Source organism: Denticeps clupeoides, chromosome 2 (assembly GCF_900700375.1).
Source record: "Denticeps clupeoides chromosome 2, fDenClu1.1, whole genome shotgun sequence".
Classification (NCBI taxonomy): Eukaryota; Metazoa; Chordata; class Actinopteri; order Clupeiformes; family Denticipitidae; genus Denticeps; species Denticeps clupeoides.
Window position 1 is genome coordinate 28,110,910 of NC_041708.1, and position 22,490 is coordinate 28,133,399.

At 43.9% G+C, this 22,490-nt stretch overlaps 2 protein-coding genes across 3 annotated transcripts in view; one reads left to right on the forward strand and one right to left on the reverse strand.

Moving 5' to 3' along the window:
* The window catches only part of LOC114784950 (V-type proton ATPase 116 kDa subunit a), a 31,822-nt gene that overhangs the window by 653 nt on the left and 8,679 nt on the right, over window positions 1-22,490 (forward strand). The window contains exons 2-7 of one of the 2 annotated variants that reach the window (XM_028970857.1): window positions 4,544-4,612; window positions 20,145-20,241; window positions 20,702-20,780; window positions 20,886-20,983; window positions 21,252-21,380; window positions 21,474-21,595. In XM_028970857.1, coding sequence (XP_028826690.1) covers window positions 20,152-20,241; window positions 20,702-20,780; window positions 20,886-20,983; window positions 21,252-21,380; window positions 21,474-21,595 — 518 coding nt within the window. In that variant the 5' untranslated portion in view covers window positions 4,544-4,612; window positions 20,145-20,151. Of the gene's footprint in view, window positions 1-4,543; window positions 4,613-20,046; window positions 20,242-20,701; window positions 20,781-20,885; window positions 20,984-21,251; window positions 21,381-21,473; window positions 21,596-22,490 lie in introns of those variants that run through there. The other variant, XM_028970856.1, reaches the window with a different exon arrangement.
* Window positions 1,482-17,884, reverse strand: tmeff1b (transmembrane protein with EGF-like and two follistatin-like domains 1b). Its single transcript, XM_028970858.1, has 10 exons — window positions 17,258-17,884; window positions 9,801-9,910; window positions 8,036-8,165; window positions 7,895-7,921; window positions 6,564-6,660; window positions 5,867-6,015; window positions 4,632-4,676; window positions 4,417-4,549; window positions 3,303-3,461; window positions 1,482-3,211 (listed from the first exon to the last, which is right to left on the reverse strand). Exons 1-10 carry the CDS (start codon window positions 17,400-17,402, stop codon window positions 3,127-3,129), a joined length of 1,080 nt encoding a protein of 359 aa, XP_028826691.1. The 5' UTR covers window positions 17,403-17,884; the 3' UTR covers window positions 1,482-3,126.

The window sequence follows — 22,490 nt, forward strand, 5'->3', positions numbered from 1 at the left end:
CCCCCATGGAGCCCATGTTGCTTTTTTCAAAGCCTCCCAAAAGGCCATGATTTGCAAATGTATGGTCGTCTGTCACTTAGCAACCATATGCTGCCCCAGGGATGAGCTAGCAGCACCTCAGGGGACATCAGAGGAGGGGGCAGTCAGATCCATAAACGATGCTACCAGCTGTTGTCTATAATTAAAGTTGGGACCCTTCTATAATTATCCTCCGACCCCGATTATACTCAGCGTGCAGTAAAATTTCCTCCTTTTCTAAAATGGCCAGACACACATTTGAAATGCTACACAGCAGCCGTGGCATTACTTCTGAAATCAGAGTCCAGTGGTGGTCCTTTGGTGGTCTCCACAACGTGATTGTGCTGAACAGATAAGGCTTGGCCTTTCTTTGTTCACTAACAGGTAATGCCTGTTTAAAACAATAATAATGCGTAAATAAAAAGCATTATGTTTGAGTCATTGTTTTCAAATATAATTGTTGATATAATTGTTTTTTACAAGTATTATCCATTTTAACAGGATATTCCGGTTTGTACGCCGTCCTGAGTATGGGGATGAGAGCAGTGCTCCTTCTGAACACTTGACCTTGCTGAGGTGTAATGTTGCTCTTTTCACTGCTTCGGGCACAATTCATTTGTGTCTCAATAGGAAATTAGCTATCAGGTTGCTTGCACCCATCCCCCCTGCCTTACTTTGTTTCTAATTAAAAATTCAAGCCAGCATGACAGCAAACACCCTAGTCAATTGTAACATTTGGAGCTCAAATTTTTTTTAAATAAATATCCTTGGCTGACCAAGGTTATTTTGAGGAATCTAATATAGGGAACATTTCTAGTATGTTTTATAAATCACAGTCGCTTCCGTTTATCTGCGTTGACTGCATGACTGCGTTGTACTGTAAGTAGCTTCATAAGATGATCATTAACAATGAAAGAAAAGCAACCAAAAAGCATCCGCCACAGCGTGGTAGTAGCCTAGGTGGTAACACACTCGCCTATAACCTAGAAGACCACAAGTCCCAGGTTCAAACCCCACTTACTACCATTGTGTCACTGTGCAAGACACGTAACCCTGAGTGTCTCCAGGGAGACTGTCCCTGTAACTACTGGTTCTAAGTCACTCTGGATAAGGGCGTCTGATAAATGCCATAAATCAAATTAAATTAACTCTTTCAGGACTGTTGGAAAACCATCCTCATTGTCTAACTTAAGTTGGCCAACAAAAGCCAAGTGCATGAAATGCTGTCATCACAGCAGTTCACTGCTTTAAAGAGCCTCTGGGACAAGACATGACCTCACTTCCATAACGTTGACACTTCAGTTTTATTCTAAAATGAATAAATAATCACAAAACAAAAAAAAAACCAAGTGAGTAGCTGTGTTTTGACTTTAGCCTGGCAGTGTGCATGATGTGTGCATGGACTTTAAATAAGTGGCTTTCACCAAAATTACAAGGTACTGAAGAATACTTACACATTAGAGCAATGTTGTTAACCAGTTTAATTCTCCATTCTGCATTCATGGAAATTAGTAAAGACTCAGTCCATTCTCCACAGTTCAGCTGACCAAAAAACATGGTTACTATGAAGCCGGTATATTTCAGCAAGGCATGTCATCTGTGTACGCCGGGAAAAAAAAAAGTACAGCTTTGCCGGCAGAGCGAAGCCATGCATTAAAAGTCCAGTGTGCTTTTGTCAACCTCTAGTGGAGCTTGCATCACTGCTGGGGGGGGAATGTTTACTGGGTGCAGTTGGAGGTAAAACATGAAACAGGAACACCGCATTTCAGATTTCTCATTTCCATGTGCTGGAAGCAGTCATGAACAATATCACTATGAGCCAGGCTAGAACTTTAGCCAAAGGGATTGGTTTAAGGCCTATAGGCCTTTTTTGTAAGGTCTTAACATGTCAAGTGTAAGTCAATGTTTTCTTCATGATGTTCTTCAGTCTTTATCTAAATAAATGTGAGTGAAGAAGAAAATGCTGATTTTAGAAGACAGACGTGGTTCAAAAGTTCAGGTTCAAAAGCGAGGGGAAACCCACAATACACACTCAATGTGTCACTCGAATGTGCCTGAGATAAGACTTGTTTGTCCAACGTTTTTCTTGTAATGCAGCCTTGCATCTTACCGACTTGAGTAAGTTTACTGAATATAAGTGTTTTTAGTGTGTCTGTGTTACTGATTAAAATAATCTTCCATTACACATTCACTTTAACCCAGTAACAGTTAGTTTGTTTACACCATAAATTCCTGAACCTTCCCTGCGGGTCTCATATTCAGCGCAGCAGGCCGAAATACAGACATGTCACTGAGGTCTTAAGCAACTAATACTCAGATGGAAGCAGCAAACTACTCATGAGACAGTTTTAATTCTATCAAATCTACAGCACTGGACACAGTTTCACAGGTCATGCGATATGCAGTGTCTAGAATTAAATTAATGTCAATAATAATGATAATTTCAACATTAACAACATTAACACCAATAACATTAGAACATTAAAATCTACAAACAACTGAACATAAAAAAAATGATTACCTAAGTCAAACACGTGCTCCAATACTGGCATGTGGAACACATGTTCTGCTGCTGGAATTGCTTTATTCCATTTTTTTTTTTTTCATTTTTTTTGTCAGGAGAGAAACTGTAAACGTTTTTTTCACATCATCGGCTCACATTTCATTCGTTTCCAACTGCATTTGGTGTTCAGCTGCTTTTGATTTTTTTCCAAAAAGAAATAAAAGGAGAGAAAAAAAATTGTTCAAGATACGAAAGACATTTCTGAGTGGTCCCGATGAGTTGCACATTCCAAGAGTCAGTTCATGTGGTGGTCAAAATATGTGAGCTACATTAAACAAAACAAGTACCAAAAAAAATGTAAAGAGACACGAAATAACTGGTTTTGCCCAGTTGAAAGTGTTTTGCATGGACGGACAAACAGGAAGTACCGCAGATGTTTAACAAAGCAAAAAAGAAAATTAAGGCCCCTTTAAAAAAAAAAAATCGAAAAGAAAAAAATTATTTCTCATCCAGAGTTAAAAAGCCTGAAAACAAAACTGTAACAATAAAAAAATGTCAATCCACTTTGTATGAAAAAAGTATCAAAAATTAAAACCAAAAACACACTACATCATCCTTGAAGACGTGTCTGAGGAAAAATGTCCCAGGTTCTGCTTTTGCCGTCGTCCCCTGTTGTTTTTGGGGCATTTCCTGTCAAAACAAAAGCCAAAAGGCGTTTGAAATCAAACCGCCGCGACCATCCTGAGAGCCGACAAGGCCCCGGGCTAGAAGCAGCACTCACCTGGTGATGCACATGACAACTGCCACAATAATCGCAATCTGCACAGCTCCGATGATGGCTGCGATCAGGACATAGTGGAGCTTCTGGCCGCTGGGCACCACGTACAGGATGCTGAAGTCTTGAACGTCGCACTGCGGACCCATGTACCCCGAGTCACACCTGCAGTGGCACACAGATCAGACAGAAAGAACAATATGATTCTGTTCCATTACCAAATAATCATGTGGTTGATACTGATAAAGATTTTTTTTTTAGGCTCTCAACTATGTTACAGTATTTTTGAAAACTGTTTGATGGCAGTGGTGGCCTATCGGGTAAGGAAGAGGACCCATAATCTGAATGTTGCCTGTATGAATCCCGAACACTGAGGTGCCACTGAGCAAAGCACCGTCCCCACACGCTGCTCCCCGGGCGCTTGTCATGGCTGCCCACTGCTCACCAAGGGTGATTGGTTAAAAGCAGAGGACACATTTGTGTCAACATGTGCTGTGCTGCAGTGTTTCACAATGACAATCACTTCACTTTCACTTCATGAATGAATTCAGCCATACAAATTTAAGATATTATCTCATGCAAACAATAAATCATTAATAACGTATTCATAGTATAAAGATAAATAGGGATGCAGATTGGGTAGTTGTTTAGCACCAGAGGTTCTTGTGTGCCCCCTTATGACAGGGAAGTGAAATATCGGTTTTAAATACCGGCAATTTTGCTGTTTGGCAAATAACCTTAAATCGGTGCATTCCTAGTTTGTCACATTTAAATGAGAGCACAAAGAATGAGGAAGTGAAATGATAGAAACAGAAAAGAAAAAAAAATATTAATCACACAATAATCGTATTAAAGTTCAAGATATTCAAGATAAGGAATTACGGATTTCTTATACCAGCCCAGGGAAGCCAATAAAATGCCCCAAAACAGACAATTCTGGGTGGGCCGGGCCTGTACAAATAAACCCACACAGATCACCTATAACCTTCCACAATACACTCATCTTATAGCTTCATATACAGAGCCTAAATGACACGTGCTCATTTGTTCCTGTCTGATCAGCAACACATTAGCCTGGAGAACAGAAGTGATTTGTTGACAGCAAATGAGCAGCAGTTACCTGCAGCTGGCCATGCCGTGCTTGATCTCGCACTGGCCGTGCACACACAGGTTGGCGTAATCGTTTGTGCATGCCACGGGCCAGCCGTATCCCCTTCCTTCACCAATCTCATCCGTTTCTTTGACAGCCGTTCCTGAGAGGCACACATCCATCATCATTTAAGGCAGGGATCTTCAGGAACTGCTAACCGCAGCAGGTGTGTAAAGCAAACTCACCAAACACGTCAGTCTTTCCATCATCTTTCTTCGCTTTATCCTTGTCTTCAGGGAGGTATAACAATGAATAGAGCAATTAATACGAAACAAAATAACAACCATATACAGATTCAGTAGCATATTCGATGTATGAATCATGTATAAAATCACACAAACCTACATATCAAGGATGCTAACATGTGTAACGTGCACTGCTCAAACAAATAAAGGGGAATCCTAGATCTGAAAGAATGAAATATTCTTATTAAATGAAAATTCTTAGTTGAATGTATTGACAACAAAACCACACAAAAATTATCGCTGGAAATCAAATTTATCAACCCATGGAGGTCTGGATTTGGAGTCACACTCAAAAATAAGGTGGAAAAAACACTCTACAGGCTAATCCTGTAATGTTCTTAAAACAAGTAAAAATGAGGCTCAGTAGTGTGTGTGGCCTCCACATGCCTGTATGATGTCCCTACAACGCCTGGACAGGCTCCTGATGATCCTTAAGGATCTCCTCCCAGACCTGGACTAAAGCATCCTAGACAGTCTGTGGTGTTGGACAAGATATCCCAGATATCTGGTCAACGGGCGGGCCAGTCCATAGCATCCAGTCTGCCAGTCTGTTACAGGAACTGCTGACACACTCCAGCCACGTTGTCTTGCATTAGGAGGAACCCAGGGCAGACCACACCAGCATATGGTCTCACAAGGGGTCTGAGGATCTCATCTCGGTACCTAATGGCAGTCAGGCTACCTCTGGTGAGCACATAGAGGGCTGTGCGGCCCCCCCAAAGAAATGCCACCTGACACCATTACTGACCTACTGCCAAACCGGTCATGCTGGAGGATGTTCAGGCAGCAGAACGTTCTCCACGGCTTTCATCTGTGAAGAGCTCCACCTACAAAGCACTCCTGTATTGGGCATGTCTTGCTATTTGCCTATTCCATTTGCACAACAGCATGCGAACTTGATTGTCAATCAGCGTTGCTTCCTAAGTGGACAGTTTGATTTCACAGACGTTTGATTGACTTGGAGTTACATTGTGTTGTTTAAGTGTTCCCTTTATTTTTTGAGCAGTGCATAATGACAGCATTAAGTATTTAGGCTATACTCACAACTGTCAAATTCACATATCATACATGACAACATTTTACTGTAAGTATTGACATTTTAAAGGGGTTGGAAGTTTCTGAAGCTCCAAAAGCTCATTTGGGTTTTTAAGCAGTAAGTTTTGTCTGTGACATACCTGGACACCGCCCAAGGTGTTTGACATCTATCTGCTCCTGTTTCATGCATGAGGCCTCCCTCACATGACACGGGTTGTTGTAGGAGTTGCCGTCTGTGCCACATACCGGGTTCTCATTGTGGCCACTGCAGTCAATGTTGCACATGCACCTACAGAGAAAATGAGGAATTGATGCAGTATGGCAGCAGCTCTGAGGAATTTATCATTGAAGGGTCTTCAGGACGAAACCGAACCCAGAACTATGAAATAAGACATGTGAGGTTATGCCACACTTAAAATAATGGTGAACACATCAAAATGTATCATATTTTATGCTCTTTAAAGCAGCAATCGTTTGCTATCATGACAGCATTTCACATTCCCGGCATCTCTTGGCCATTTTAAGATACCAACAGTCCAACACTTGTTGGCTGCTGTTCCTTCAGCCATATAAATGATCATGCTTATGATGATGACAAAGAAAAGAAAAACTGTCTGATACACTTTTTCACTGTGTTTACAGCATGTGTAATATGCTGTATGTAGACAAGATTATAGTTGTTTAGTGAAAACACAAAAATTGTAATTAATTAACAGGCTGCCCGGTCAGCAGATACTCTGGGCAGTACTGAATGCAGAGTGGTGTGTATTCTGCTAAGTATGAGAAAATAGGAAAGATGCAGGGCAGAGATAGGTGACCTGTGAAAATGGAGCTTACCAGACGTCCTCCGAGTCCTCGTCACATTCTGCCCCGTACTTGCAGTTGCCACATTTTGTAACCTTCTTTTCGGTGTCTGTGCCAGACCCCTCATAGTCTGCGAGTCAAAGGCAGTGACACAGAATGAAATGGGCAGATCAATAAAACATTTATAAACACTGTTTATAAGTCCTCGCACACACACGTACGCCCCACCCCCAAACAAACACAGGCCAGCAGATTCTATGAATGATCAAGTAGCCCCTCCCTCAATGTAACATCATGATTGCATTTTTGAGGTGCTGTGAAATGCCATGTAATGATACGATAGCAAAATTGCTTTCAAGGTTTAACAGCATCAGAATTAGCATTTTAATTTAAATGCACTTCTTCAGACCCCCCGTATCTGTGAAGCCCTTTAATAATTGTAGGTCTTGGAAGTGCAGTCCCAGCTTCACCGACTGCACATAATAAATGCATAAAACACCAAGTTGGTTCTTAGGAAACCATACATCATAAAACAGACAATCACCCTCTGTTTTTAATATTCTGCAGTATTGTTTTATATACTGTGTGTTACTGTATATGTATGTATGTCCACTATATATGTGTATATATATAGATATAGAATCTTCAAAGGACAAAAACCACAGCACATCGGTTCTAGGTTCACAGCCCTGTAATTTAGCTAAATGATAGCCTTTGGAAGAAAGCCTCAAAAGTGCTTCATCCCCCAAAACCTCACGGCTTTCAAATTAAACGCTGCATGGTCAGTTTCACGTCCTCCAGTTGGGTGCATTTAACGTCAGACGGCTCTAAAAATATGCTTCACAATCGCTTGGTCCTGCCCTTGCATTTCCAGGACTCGCATGGCTGCTTACAGTCCAGACCAGTTCAGTATGATTCGTCAACAGTAAAACTTTACTACCGTGCTGTTAACACTGCATTACGGAATATTTACATTTACATTTTACAGCATTTACCAGACGCCCTTATCCAGAGCGACTTACAATCAGTATTTACAGGGACAATCCCCCCCTGGAGCAACTTAGGGTTAAGTGTCTTGCTCAGGGACACAATGGTAGTAAGTGGGATTTGAACCTGGGTCTTCTGGTTCATAGGCGAGTTTGTTACCCACTAGGCTACTACCATCCCTTGCATATGACTTATGAAGGAGCCCTGAGCAGGAATTCTATTTTTCCTGTTGGCTTGCATTCCTTCTCTACAGCCAAATTTCTTGAACGAGCTGTTCGGTCGTGTCTATGATGCGTGTTGGCATGTTGCTGTTGGCTGAACAAATGGATACAGCGTGTTAGCAGAGACGGACAAAAAGATCCAACGCTTTTAAATACCTCCATCTCCAGATCCAGAGCTGCTGTCTGCAGGGGGGAAGAGGAACATACAGGATTAATCAAATTAAGCAGCACCATTTGGTGAAGAAAAAAAAACTCCAGTACGATGTTCTCCGTAAAAAAAAAGGAGTTCTGACTCACCGGGGTAACACGGTCCATCAGATGCCACTGATATGGACCTCTGCTGTTTGCAGGCCGCTTGTCTGAGAAAGCACTCATTCTGGTACGTGTCTCCGTTCGAGCCGCACACAGGGATGTAGTTCTTATGACACTGCAAAAAAAAATAAATACACATCTTCACAAGGTACATTCAGGCACAAAGTACCTTCACTAGAGTTTCTACTACACTGGATCTACTATTCCCGGGTCTTGTAGGGTTCCTTGCATGGGGGGTAAAATTTCGTTGCTGATCATAAGGACATAAACAATTCTTAGTTCAGAGCATTAAAATAAAACAGTAATGAAATCTGAGCCATATACGAATGAAGAAAGAGAATCATGCCAATCACCATCTGGAGGGAGGAGGAGATACAGAAAAAAAGAACGGTGTTCTAAAGAAGTGATTCCCAAACTCTTTCCCCGAAGCTCCCCCTGCCCCAGTGGTGGCCTAGCTGTTATTCTCCTTGTTTTAACCTGGGACCTTTCCTATAGTATTAGTGCCATTTGGTTTCCTGTATACATATAGAGTCTATATTAGAGCTGTAATTGTCCCGTAAAATATACCTGACTGAATTGTGACTGAACCCGACCAGAATCCACTGTTATGCTGTGTGGTGCGTAAATGACAGTCACACAGTCACAGGTACTGCAGCATTTCCATGAGCTCTTGCAATGTATAGCTTTTCAAAAGCCCAGCCACGGGTGCTAGACTAAGAGGGAAAGGATGTGCTGGTCTAAACTATAATCGCTTGCATCTGTTTTGCCTTCTCAGCATCTCTATCACGATTATTTAAACTAATCACCTGATGCTGGTGGCGGAGAATTGCAATTCAAATGAACATTTCATTAAAAATGATCAACAAAACAAATTTACAACATGGATAACATACAGGATTATACAGAATTTGCATGTATTATTGGAATTTTATACAGTTAAAACAGTTATACAGTTACCAATAGAATTTTTCCTTCATACATTAAAATTTTAAGTTGACAATTTTTACATGTCTGTATCTCTGCAATGGTAACATATGGTAACTCTGACTTTGTAAGACATGCTTTGTATTCTGGTTGCAATAAAATTATTACTATTCCCCCATGAATCAGGAGCAAAAGGAAAAAAAACACAAAAAAACAGCCAGGTACAGGAAAAGGAGGCAATAAAGATCTTACAGTATCACGTAAGGCCATACCAAAATGCATCATTTTGAGTTAACATTTTTGAAAATAATTTTTAGATTCAGAGTGTTCTTCTTGGGTATAAATGCAGTCACCAATATAGTGATCACTCAGTAACATAGATAATGCTCTATCATGGGATCCTTTGTAAGAGGTTACAAACCGAACCTAGAACTTTTGATGCAATGATAACGACAATATTTTTTAAGTTGGGTACAGGTTACAGAAGACTATAGAATCTAGCACAATGATTCATCATGGGCAATGATGAGATATGAGATATGCCAGAGGAATTCTATACCTGTAATACCGACCAGGGAAGGTGTGATGTGGGGTGGTAGCAGCCTGGTGAGTAACACACTCGACTCTGAACCAGAAGACCCAACTTATTACCATTGTGTCCCTGAGCAAGACACTTAACCCTGAGTGTCACCGGGGGAGCTGTCCCTGTAACTACTGATTGTAAGTCGCTCTGGATAAAGGCATCTGAAAAATGCTGTAAATGTAAATGTTGTGGTGCAAGTGAAAACCTGATCAGTGGGCAGATGAGTCGAGATCATGCGCTCACCTGAAACTGGCACACGCACTTCAAGTCTGCGCCGTCGTCACGGCACACTCCCCCGAAACGGCACGTGGTGGCATCACAGACGCGGAGGTCACTCTTTTTTTCTGACATGTCTGCATGGGGGGAAAAAAAGCTCCTTTAGTGAGAGGGACTCGTCTGTCATGCTGCTTTCACAGCTCCCCTTCCCGGACAAACCGTAACCCGACGCTCTGAACAAAACACTGTGCCACAGGACTAGACTTCTAGTGTCATGTTGGCTGTGTTTTTACAAGTCAAATAAAAGCACACGCTGGACCACAGTCCACAAGGGCAACACGAGAAAACCATGCAGGCTCATTATTCTGAAAATTCAAGTGGTGCGTCTGCCCGTAGAGAGATGGAGGCTGAGCCAAACAAGAACCATGAAACCATTTCAGGCGCCCAGGAGTCTGTAATTTAGAGATTTTCTGTAGACAGTGTATGATTTATTTATGCACGGAGGTGCATTCATGCATCCACGAGGATATTATAAATGGGAACAAGTTTTCTTTTCATGCACGATCATGAAATTCAGGAACAGTAATAAACGCATTTACCTATCATTAAAGAGCTTTTTATTAAAGATCAAGTCAATTATTCATAACTCTACAGATACAGAATGCCAGTTTCCATTTTAACAGAAAAGATTCATAATCTACCCAGAAACAAATTGTAACAACTAATGGATAATTCTGTGCTACTCTTTTAAAACATACCAATCATGTAGGGTCATTTAGAAAAAACATTAAATGAGAAAATATTACAAAAAACATACTAATTGACAAGGTTAGAAATAATGAGCTGAGCTCAAATTTGCATGAGATAATTGCAAAAGGGTTTTCTAATAATCAATAAACCTTTTAAGGTGAGAAGACTTGCATTAGTGAACACATCATCATTCCAAGACTAATTGATGCTGACTAAGTTCCTCTCTACCTGTATGCAGATATTCCATCATCCATCATTTTTCTTTTATCAATTCAGTGAGATTTTAATGGGCACAACTGTTGATTTGTAATAAAACTTACCCAAAACTTCTGAATGGTAGTGTACATTATACAAAAAACATTCACATTTCAACACTGCATTGAATTTCATATAAAAGCCCCCACATGACACATACGCCCCATAGTGTTATAATGTGATTGAAGGTAAAGTTCAGCATATGTATATATCCATTTGCTGTAGGTTGCCAAACTCCCAGCCCCCTCCCCAAAAAGGGTGGTCTGGCCTCCTTCGGATTTACTAGTAAAACAAGGGGATTAAAAGGGGTCTCGCAGAGTCATATTATATGAACAGCAAAACAGCACACGGGCAGCTGTAGGCTGTGGCCTCGGTCTTGTGGGACTTGTTTTCTGATGAAACCCTTGATTCCCTTTAGCTCAACGGGAACAGGCAACAGTTGGGGGGGGGCGCAGCATTTGGAGAACAGCTGCCTGCTGTCGCCTGACCACCTTCCCGCACGCCACGCTTCATCCTCGGCCTGTCGCTATCTAAACAAATTAAGGCTGAGCCTCTTCACCGAGTCGTCTGGAGCGCTGCAGGCACTGGACGCTTTACGGGTATGACAAATGTCATAACTGCACTTCTTTTTTTTAAATATACAGTGGATATTAGAAGAAAAACAGCAATCTGTGGCCTGGAACAACAGTGTAAATCAGCCAGTTCATCCAAGAGCTCCACCGAGTCAATACTTGGACAGGAACCCCCCAAGGGCTGTACAAGTCGATGCCTTGAGTCGAGGAATTATGCATGACCACATGTAGGCCACCTGACAAAGAGCATTTTCACATCTCGACAAAAACTGAAACAGCTACTGAAACAAAAACGGTCATTTTAATCTGGTAGACTCGATATTTTAAATGAACAGCGGCCAAAAGTATCTTTCGATGATGTTCAGTGTGATCTGCAGGTCCCGCGGACCCTCTTATTGAGAGGAAAAAATAACCATAGCAGAGAGGAAAAGACACAGCCAGGACATTAAATATTTAATGACCCGTGGCAGTGATTTGGTTTCCACGGCCACCGGTCTCCTGTTCTCCCTCTTCCCTACGCTAAATCATCATCAGTACAAAACACATTCTACCCGCTGTAAAAAAAAAAAAAAACACACGAAAATGAATAAGAATACCATCGCACCAGGAAGTTACAAGGCTTGTAGTCCTGTCAGCGAGACCCCCGGTCGTGTAGGCAGCATAAGAGAAGAAGCGTAAAAACGCAGCAGCAGCAGCAGGAGGGCCAGGCCGGGTTCAGAGGAGTCGGGACCGGTAATTAAAACAGACGCTGCAGGACGCGCTGTTAATCAGGAGCAGGCAGCGTCTTGGTGCATGGCCGCGCCGTACGTTTGGGACTGGGGGCGCAGATGAAATAAAGTGCCGTTGAATGGAGTGGACTCTCCGGGCGGGTCTCAGAAGTTTTGCGGGTCTCAGAAGTTTTTCTTCTTCTCGAAGGGCATATTTCAGTAAAATGTTCTCGCGGACGACAGAAGCGGTGTCCTGTTTAATGCCGCGGAGTACAAAGCCCTGCGCTGATTGGCCGGTTGAAAATGTCACTTCTCATTCGTCTGTCTGACCCATTTCCTAAGAACCAAATTCCAAAATGGACACCAGGCCCGGCGCGCTGATGAAAGTGGGACAGAGCGGGACCGGATCTCACACTGAGCCGTGATAATCAGAGCAGGGAGACAAATCAATGCTGCTGTGGGGAGGTGGGGGGTGTCAGTGGAGTAAAGGGCCCCCGGTCAGAGACGACTGGCCGCTGAACTTGGCTGCACCAGACATCAATACTTATCTCCAGAGCCGGGCCAGTGGTCCGGAGGACTGATCCGGGGGGAACTCGGGCCGTAACGATTTCTCATGACTACGGGTGTCAACACTGTACAGTAGAGATCTGGCAGAGGCGCTCTGTGGGCTGCGGAGTACATGATTCTCCATTAAATCGATATTATTCTCTCTACCGCACCACTATTTTAAAATCCAGAACCATGTTTAATGTACAGATAAAAAGCTCGATGTGGCATATGCAATATTACCTAATTAGTCCTGTCAATAAGTATATCTGAAGATTAATCACCTCGATTGAAAAACCGAGCAAAAGCAATCCAACAACAGTCAACCCCACAAATGTCCTCAGTCCTCAGCATCTAAAGCGGAAAGGATCCACTCTGGAGTTATGGGGGATGTTGAGATCAACGGGGCACAGGATTAGTTTCCAGGAATGTAGTAAAAGAATATAATATAGAAGTATTATAGAGTTATTACATTACATGTTATATCATTTGCCCTTTGTATTCATATTCCAAATATGCTTTTGGAACCTTCAGCATTTAAACATCTTTCCATTCTTATAAATGCGCAGATTTGTGCCGGTTCTATCAGGCTGCCCCACGGTGGAAGATGATAAAAGTTTTGATGACCTGGGCTGGATGCCAGTCTGGAGCATCCCCCGACCCCCTCTTTTTATTATAAACTTTCACTGTAGCGCTTTAATATGGTAAAATATGAAGCCATTTATAGGATAAGAAAACTGCTACAACTGAGCCCAGAAAAGGTTCCGTAGGGAACAAGTGTGCTTCTTCTCACGTGCTACCACACAAACAAATATTAAAGCAAATGTTGCTCGAATGCCCCCCCATTGGCTCCGATTGGAGGAAAGCCTTCTAATAAGAGCCAAGTGGCCATGAAGGGCCGCGCCTTTAACTGGGACCGGTGCCATGATGGGAGCCAAACAGGAGGGACTGTGGAGGTTTTTTTTTTTTCCACTAAGCTCATGCTGTGGGTGTTCCACGCTGTGGAGAAAAAAAAAATCCGCGTCGAGCCCAAACAACTCCATCTCGGCCTGCACTTCAGGGTGGGTGTACGACTGGGCTTTTTCTAACGGAACAGACGTTTTCTTTTTCAACTCCCACACACTTTCCGGGCATTTGCTTCATGTGGTTGAAAGCCGGTTAGCATCCCACCGCTAACGGCATCATGGCGAATTAGCGAGCAACAAGGTGGGTCTCGGCCGTAAATGTAATTAACGCACCACGGCCTGAGAATGCACAGGCAAATCTGTCATTAGAGCATAAGTGACACTTTGTTGTATCGCCGGCTCAGACGAGGAGTAAAAAAGACTCACTTCTATTAGCGAATGTAATACAACACATTACCTATTCATTTGTCTTTCATTGTGTTACAAAGTAACGGTGTGGCGGCAACAATACGCTGCTTTGCACTACACTGGAGAGCAGGCCCTTTGCTGCGAGGGTCTCTGAAAGGGCGGCCGTGGGGGGAGAAGCTTAATGAATGCCCGATGACGGGCCGCTGAAGGGCTCACTTCAAAGCCTGCTGGGATGGGCCGTCTTCTGGGGTTTCGCATGGGGAAACCGCTGATTGGTCTCCTTTACTTGTGTTAATTTTAGACTCGGAATCACTGCAAGTATTTGCCTTTTATTCTATTCGATAAATTACGTCAGTAAATTACCCTGGAGTAGCATAGGGCTGTAATGGCACAAAATCTCTGAGATGCATTTCCTCAAAGTCCTAAACTGTAGAACGTAGTTTTCACACAGACACACAAAAAAAAACTAGTAAAGCAAAACACCAACATTGTTAAAACCGGTCTTTTTTTTGTTGTTTTTTTACTTTTATACCATCCCCTCCCCCCTTCAAACAAAAATAATGTCTGCATCACCACCCCCCAATGACTTTGAAAAGTCTGAAACCAAAGTGCTAACAAACAGATTCAAATGGCGACTTTGTTGAAGGAAGTGAGGGCTGCCCGGAGTGGAGCGTTGCCAAACCCCATCAATCACGACCAAACACTTGTGCCCATTAATATAATTCACACAGCTGACCTCAAAACGACCAGGCTGTGTGGTACACAACCACTTCCTTCACAAAGGAAGCCAGCAGAACGTACTACGCCCCGCCACGCCACGCCACATACAACCACACAAACGTGAAACGTTCATGTTTGTCCTGGTGTAATTCATGTTTGTCCATCCTTGGGTTGGGGGGGGGGTGGCAAGGAGAATCAAATAAAAAAAAAATGCAACTACTCAATAGCCTAAATGCAGGAGCTACGACGTGTGCTGGGATAAGTACTATATGCAGAAAAAGTAACGTATGTACGTTCTTGCGAGAGAACAACATTTCTTAGGCAAAGTGGTCGTAGCTGCAGTGCCAAGAGGAGCCCCGGGGCCGCCATTGTTTTCTTACCATTTATAAAGCCGGCCTGTCCAAGAGCATCACTGATTAAGCTTCTCTTTCCAGGGCCCAGGGCCTTGTGCTTGTAACCAAACGTGCACAATGGCCACTATTGTCACCGCTTTCCCCCAGTGTCACAAAATGGAGGGGAGTAAAAAAAAAAACCATTGATCTGTCCTGAGGGAGGATGGCATTAGACCTAAACACGGCAACTATTACACATGGGGCTTCACGAAGACCAAGCCTCCAGTTTACACACATTATTTTGGGGATAATCTTTAAACTTACTTAGTATTAAAAAGAATTGTGATCGTCCTTATTGAGTAATCACTGATCCTGGTTGAATATTTGTTTTGTTCTCCGTAACATCAGTAAGGATGATCTGGAGTATAAAGTAATCTGATTTAACCAATAATTATTACAAGAAAAAAACTCCTCATAAAACTACATTCTGGGTCACTTTTACAGATATTTAGAGTCTAGGGTTCTGGTTACATTCGTACAGCTTTTGGGTTTTAATTTAAAACATTGACATGATTCTGTTCTTTTTATTACTATTAATGTACAACTAAATAATTATGGGACTATTAATCCTACTATTACATTATATTAAATACGATTTGATGAGTGTGTTCCTGGTAGGACTTTATCATTAGCCTGTGGTATATGCTTACAATCATCATACTGCTTCATTGTGCAATCATAATAAAAGATAAGATATAATAATTCATGTACAGAAGTATATTTACATGTCCATGTGTAACTTATCTACGCATTAAGCCCATTAAAATGAAAGTTCTCATCATATCAGTTTTGACAGAACATTTAAAATGTCTTCTGAAAGGCCACCTTGCAGCAAAGTTCGAATTTTGATTAAGCCCCACATAAAGAGAGGGAGCTCAGTACAGCACTGTTTGGATTTCTCTTTATTAAACCCTGTACGTGATACAGATATGGACGTATCCATTTTTGAAGTGACATTTAATTTTAAGAGGATAATGTGAAGCTTAAAGGCTAAAGGCTTGTGTTACACTGTTGTTATGATGTTTCAAACGTTGTGTTACTTGCTATTCAATGCAGTGGGGTTTTTTTTTGCGGAGATTTAAGAAACGATGTGTTGTATGTTGTTGATGCATATTTCAAAGCATGAAACCAGCATAAAGAGAAGCCCGGAAACCACTCATCAGATCCAGCTCCAAATGGCATTTTAATATTACACGCCAGCTGTCACTCGCCACACAGTCGGTCTGGACTGCTGCCTTCTGGTTGTCACCTCTCAATGACACCTCTTGTTCAGGAACACAGGAGCTTGAGGCACGAGCAGCCTTCGCCTCCCAGAGGTACGTTTGCCGGAATTTGGCTTTCGCGTCACTAAAAAGACGCTGCTACAAACCCCGACCAACAGCCACTCCGGGCATCTTCTCCCGGCGACAGTTAGTCTGAAAGCGATCGCTTATCTGGGAGTGTAGCAGCTCAGGCCTCCCAGGAAACCAACTGCAGCTCGCGCAACATAATGCTGTCCGGCCGGACGTTCTTGGAGGAAAGGAATGCCCACCATCTTCCCTCGCTCCGGACGAACGCTGCACTGATCACATTTGTTACCGATACTGTACTGCGACGGTTTTGCACAGCAGACTTTGGGGGTGGGGGGCAGGGGGGGGCATGGCAGAGCTCCCAGACATCCGAATAAGCAGAGGCCCGTCCAAGAGCTCCCACCACGTTCCTGACGGCTCCATCCGCCTGCCGAACGGGGGATCGGGGCGGCCGGGCATCGTTCTCCGAGGTGCATTTTAAATTTGAATTATTAAACGCACACTACCCTGCATTCAAACATGCATATAACGCATCTATATCTCTGCAGGAGCCTGTGCTACAGCATCCGAGCAGTGCTGCACGTCAACAGCCGACACACACACACACACACACACACACACAGGCCCCTTTTACAGGGTCCCGGGCGCTGGCATAATGGAAGGGTGGGGTTCAGGACTGCCATTCTTCCATCAGAGGCCACACCTGAGGACACCCCACTCGCACCCACGTAAACACAACAGGCCTCACGCATTTCTGGTTTTATATATATACATATATACATATATATAAACGAACACGAATAGTTCAGATTGTGCAACGCGCACGTGTTATCATGGAGAGTGAACCAGGCTTTGTTCGCGGCCGGTGGCCCGTCACCATGCTCATTATTCGGAGTATTCCGATGATGATGGTGGTGATGATGGTGATGATGAGACTCACCCAGGCACCCTTTGCCCTTGCCGGACGCGCAGTCGGCGCTCTGCGGGTGGGACGCGCGGACCCCCAGCAGCGAGGCCGCGGCCAGCAGCAGGCAGACGGACGCGAGCTGGAGCTGCCCGGGCGCCGCCGGTCCTCCGGCCGGCATGCTGCCTGAGAAGCGCTGACCAGAAGGAGGAGGAGATGAAGAAGAACGCTCCCTTTTCCCCCTCGACGTTCCTACTGCTGTTGTTCCGATGCGGACGCGCCGACTGGGGTCGTTTCCCGGGACGCTGATCGCGGCATCACTCCATGGTCCGCCCGGTAAACCCGACAGACGGACTAAAGGCGCATGGCTTTTCCGGACCTCGTTTCGGGTTTTTTTTGTTTTTTTGTGGTGACTGGCTGCGGAAGGATGAGCCTCGCCTGTGGTCTCATGCGTCCGAACGCGGGGCTCCGGAAAAGGGGGTGCGGGGGCTTCTCAGCGCGCCGAGCCGGGAACGTCCATGCAGCCGCCGAACTCGGGAGCTCCGTTGTGCGGCTCCAACAACAAAGGGTCGGCGGGGATGGTTTGAAGTCACGTGACGCCGGACCACCTCCCCCATTCCGCCTCCGAGCGGAATGCAGTTCGGTTCCCGGTCCGTCCCTGCTGGTCTGGATGCGGGACCGAAATTATGATTATGATGAAAATGTGGATTAAAAAGATCGTAACTGTGGTTCATAATGGGAAGTAAGATTAAACAAAGTGAGATCTGCCCAGGACTACGAGTATTCAAATAAATCTATTCAAACTGGGGACTTTGTGGGCTGGTTTGTGGCTTCTTTGACTTGCATATGGCTTGTACACTGTTTCCCGTCTATTGGCATTGTATATTATTGCTCTGTCCCTTTTAAACTTATTATGTCATTTTTTAGCCTGTACAGCACTTTAAATGTCCTTTACAAAAGAATAAAGGAAACCTGGAGCAAAAAAATAAAGAAAAGATTTTTTTTTTCTCCCCATATTATACCTGTGCAAATCATTATTATAATTGTTTATTTCATTGTTCCAAAAGTCATTTAATAGGCCAATAATAGAAACGCTCAACAACTTAACAAGATTTCGGAACACTGGGAAGGGCTCAGCAGTCAAAACAGGATGAGATTCTCAGCCTTTTCCTTGTTTGGTGAGATTTGGTCGATCTGATCATCGCATCAGCAAATATCAGGCGCCATGGAAACAGAAAGGCTCTGTTATTGTACTTAAGCCGCCTAATGTAAATAAAAAAAAAAGGTTTTTAATGTTAACATTGGAGGCATAAATGTATGGTTGTTAACAAGGACTGAATGACATTTAGGAATTTAGAATTAGTTGTTAATTGGTTTAATTGTCCCCCCTTCAACAAGATCCTGCGATAAGTCTTAAATGTATGTTAAGATGTGTTCTTTCTTCAGTGGCCAGGACATCATTAGCTGCCCCCATCATTTTTTTCTCCCTGCAGCAATGAACTGGTGAGTGAGTTTTAAATATCTGTTTAAACAACGTTCTTTCGCAAATCCCCCGGTGGGCCGAGCGCTTTGTAAAGTTAGCATCTGCTTCGGGGCATGCGCTCTTCGTCTCGAGCGCTCAGGGATTATCCCCGGCCTGAGTTGCTTATGCGATGGAATTATCCGCAAGGAACGTATTCTCCCCTGTTTGCGTGCCGCGCGGCCAACTGGGCCTGCTTTCCAAATTACCTCGCCATCTGTGCCACACGACTCTTTCCCCGCCGATTCCGCACAGCCCCAGCAGTGCGTCCACTTAATCCTCGCCTCGCCCGGCCAATGTAAACGACCCGCTTCCCCGTATCAGCGACAAGGATGAGCAGGCCTGCTGAAAGCCTCGCCCTGAACGTTGCGTGCCGGCCTTTTAGCTCCAAGGTCAATACGTTAACATTTGTTATCTAATGAAACGTATCGTCTTAAAACCGCACGTTGTGCAGATGCTGAAGGAGGACGTCGCTTATTAGTAAGCCGGGTCAGGACAGTCCAACAAAGCGCCTCCATTGCGGCGCCGTGTGTGAATTCAGACGTGAGCGATGACCTGGGGTCACACACTTGACTGAGCAGCGCGGTGCGCACCGAACTGGTGTGCGGGCGAAATCGGGTCAACTTGTCAGGACTGCAGTGGAGGGGGCGGGGCCGGCCAATTATACGGTGTGTTTTATTATTCACAAAATGACTTTATTCGCCATTTCGGGAGGCATCCATGTGTCCCAGTTAAGGGAATCCCAGTGGTTCTGACCCAGCCCTTCAGTCGTCTGCATTTCTGAAGAAGGGAGGTTCTGAGCCAAGATTCCTGCTTTGACGGAGGTGGCACTACAGCGCAAAGCCAACTTTTTACATCATTAACATTTTTTGGACATCTTGAATGTAAACGAGTGCTGTCTGAGTGCCCCCATGTGTCCCCATGCAAATGTTGGCATTTCAAACTTGTCATTAATCATGATTATTCACAAACTGTTATTGTGACCGCAAAAAGGTGAATTAGATGAAAATAATGACCATTTGTGAGATCTTCCCCTTTTTGCATAGTTACTAGACTGTCAGTAATCGTTTTTATGGTTATCTAATTTTTATCGAGTAACATAGCATCAAGCAAAAATCCATGATTCCACTGACCATTGCCATAGATGGCGTTTGTGACTTCAGTGACCTCACTTACACAAAGTTTGGTTCCAGAGGTGGAACTGGCAGGGGCCACAGTTGCGGTGGCCACATTGATCACGTTCGCTCTCAAGCACTCAATTGATTTCCCTGTCTGTCGGACATCTAATAGAGCGGCTGATGAAAAGCGTGGGCGCGCAGTCGGGCTGGGACTCGGGTTTGTGTGCACTGCTGCTTTACTGCTTACTCACGTTGCGCGTGGTGAAATGGGCTCGTTTTTTCGCAGCGAGGAGATGTGTCTGGTGCAGCTCTTTTTCCAGACTGAATCAGCACATCATTGCATCAATGAGCTTGGAAACCTTGGCTTGGTGCAATTCAGAGATGTAAGTACCTCCAACTGATGCCTTCATTCAGTCGCATGTGATGATTTATGAAGAGTTTGTTCATTAAAATGTCAAAAACAGCGTGCTAGTTTTCAATAAAATAGTATGACCATTGCTAATCGTGTAATTATATAAAGTTGTGGGCAATGTATCTTATTTAGATCAAGCTTTGTGTGGTAATGAAAGTTGTATGAACATGTCAAAGTTATGTAATTGTGTAAATATACAACGTCGTGGGTAATTCATCTTATTTAAATGTCATCAAAGTCGCAGGAGTCCACGTATATGGGACCTGTGTCTCTCATTTCGTTTCGTATTGATCCCCATGGCATGCAAACACATACAGGCAATCATGGAGCACAAATGCACAGTATTGACGGAATTTGCTGCGGCGAGAATCCAGAAACAAATTAGCGACTTGCCATCTTTTTTTTTTTTTTTGGGGGGGGGGGGGGTTCAGCTGAACCCTGGCGTCGCAGCTTTTCAGAGGAGATTCGTGAAAGAGGTGGAGAAATTCAAGGAGATGGAGAGGATCCTCAGTGAGTACTGGATCCCAGTGACCATTTTATAATGTAGACCTGTGTCTACCACATTTTTGAAATGTGTTTATGCTCCATGGATAGTTCAACTTGGATCTTTCGCAGGTTTTTTGGATAGTGAGATTGCAAGGAGCGGGGTGGCCACTGCCGAGGGCTCCAACATCAAAGGCATCCCCTGCCAGAGAGACGTGCTGGAGTTAGAGGTAGGCTGTTTGTTTCATGCTCCTTGTTGTGTGAAGTTTTTTTTTAAGAGTAAAAAGAGCGGGTTCGCATGGGGGTATGCAGGCACAGGCAGAATCTCAGCAAACCTCAGGGAGCTCAGACATCCAACTACATCTCCAAGAGAAGATGGTGTTGATAAGGCCTGTGTGCATTCAGGACCTTCATTCCTAACTCTCTTGGAAACCTAGCTGTCAGGCAGGATTACACTAATGACTTCACTAGCATTCACTGCCATGCCTTAAAATCTAGACGAACTTTGAAAAGCTGGAGTGGGAGCTGAAGGAGATCAACTTCAACCGCGAGACCCTGAAGCAGAACTTCACCGAGCTGAAGGAGATGAACTACCTCCTGCACATGACCGAGGACTTCTTTCAGGAGGTACGGCACGCCTGCATGTAAAGCCATTCATCAGCATCCGCAACAAAGCCACCGCCAGGCAGTGTGTTTGTAAAGCCTGTTATTTTGCCCCAGGCCGAGCCTCAGCTGCTGTGCGCAGAGCTTCCCTCTGAGGAATCTGTATCTGCAGCCACCTCATCGTGGATGACGAGCCGCAGGGCCAGCATCACCAGCGCCGGCGGCCCTCAGAAACTGGGGTAAGCCAATAAACAGTCCGCAAAATATTCTGTTTGTTGTGTTCAAGCATGAATGGAGGTGTTGTTGAAATAAAAAAACAACCTGTTAGACAATGCTGGTGTGACGAGGCCTAATGCCGTATTGAGCTTACTGACTGGTGTGGTCTAATGCTGGTATAATCACATGACCAGCTGCCGTAGGTGGCTGTGTACTTACTGTGTAATTACCAGCCTCATGTGGACACACGTCCATAATAAATGGAATTGCCTCATGCAGTCACACATATTCAATATATGGGCAAAAGTATTGGGACGCATGACCATTAAATGCCAGGGACTTTAATGACATTGACTTACATAGACTCACTCACTCACTCCCTATCCATAACCACTTAGTCAGGGTGGTCAGACACTGACGCTTGATGAGGTTGAGGTGAGGTCTCTGTGTGGGCGCGTCTTTCACACCAAACACATCCATCCAGTGGACCCGTAATCGGAAGGTTGCCGCTTTGAATCCCAAGCCACCAAGGTGCCACTGAGGTGCCCCTAAGCACAGTACCGTCCCCACACACTGCTCACTGCACAAAAAGCATTTAAAAACTATTTGTCTTATTTATCTTATCTTATAAGATCAATAAGATCTATAAGATGTTACTGTTAACAATACACTTATGTCATTTGATATGCTGCAAGCCAATAATAAGATCCCAAGAACCCTTTTTTTTAGATATTTACAAGCAGAAAGTTCTATTATGAAGTTTTGTTTTTTTCTTCACAAACTCTTAGATGTACAATCGATGATGTTTTGATGATGCTATGGGAAGAATCTCCGTGATACATAACCTCATACACAACATCTCCGTGATACATAACCTCATACACAACATCAACGTCTCAAAACTTTTTCCAGCATCTG

Excerpts from the sequence above, each read along its gene's own strand:
- tmeff1b (XM_028970858.1), bottom strand. The coding sequence starts at position 17,402 with ATGCCGGCCGGAGGACCGGCGGCGCCCGGGCAGCTCCAGCTCGCGTCC. Across the intron at positions 6,016-6,563 it reads GAGGACTCGGAGGACGTCTG|GTGCATGTGCAACATTGACT; the intron begins GTAAGCTCCATT and ends TTTTCTCTGTAG. Across the intron at positions 3,212-3,302 it reads GTTGTCATGTGCATCACCAG|GAAATGCCCCAAAAACAACA; the intron begins GTGAGTGCTGCT and ends TTGTTTTGACAG.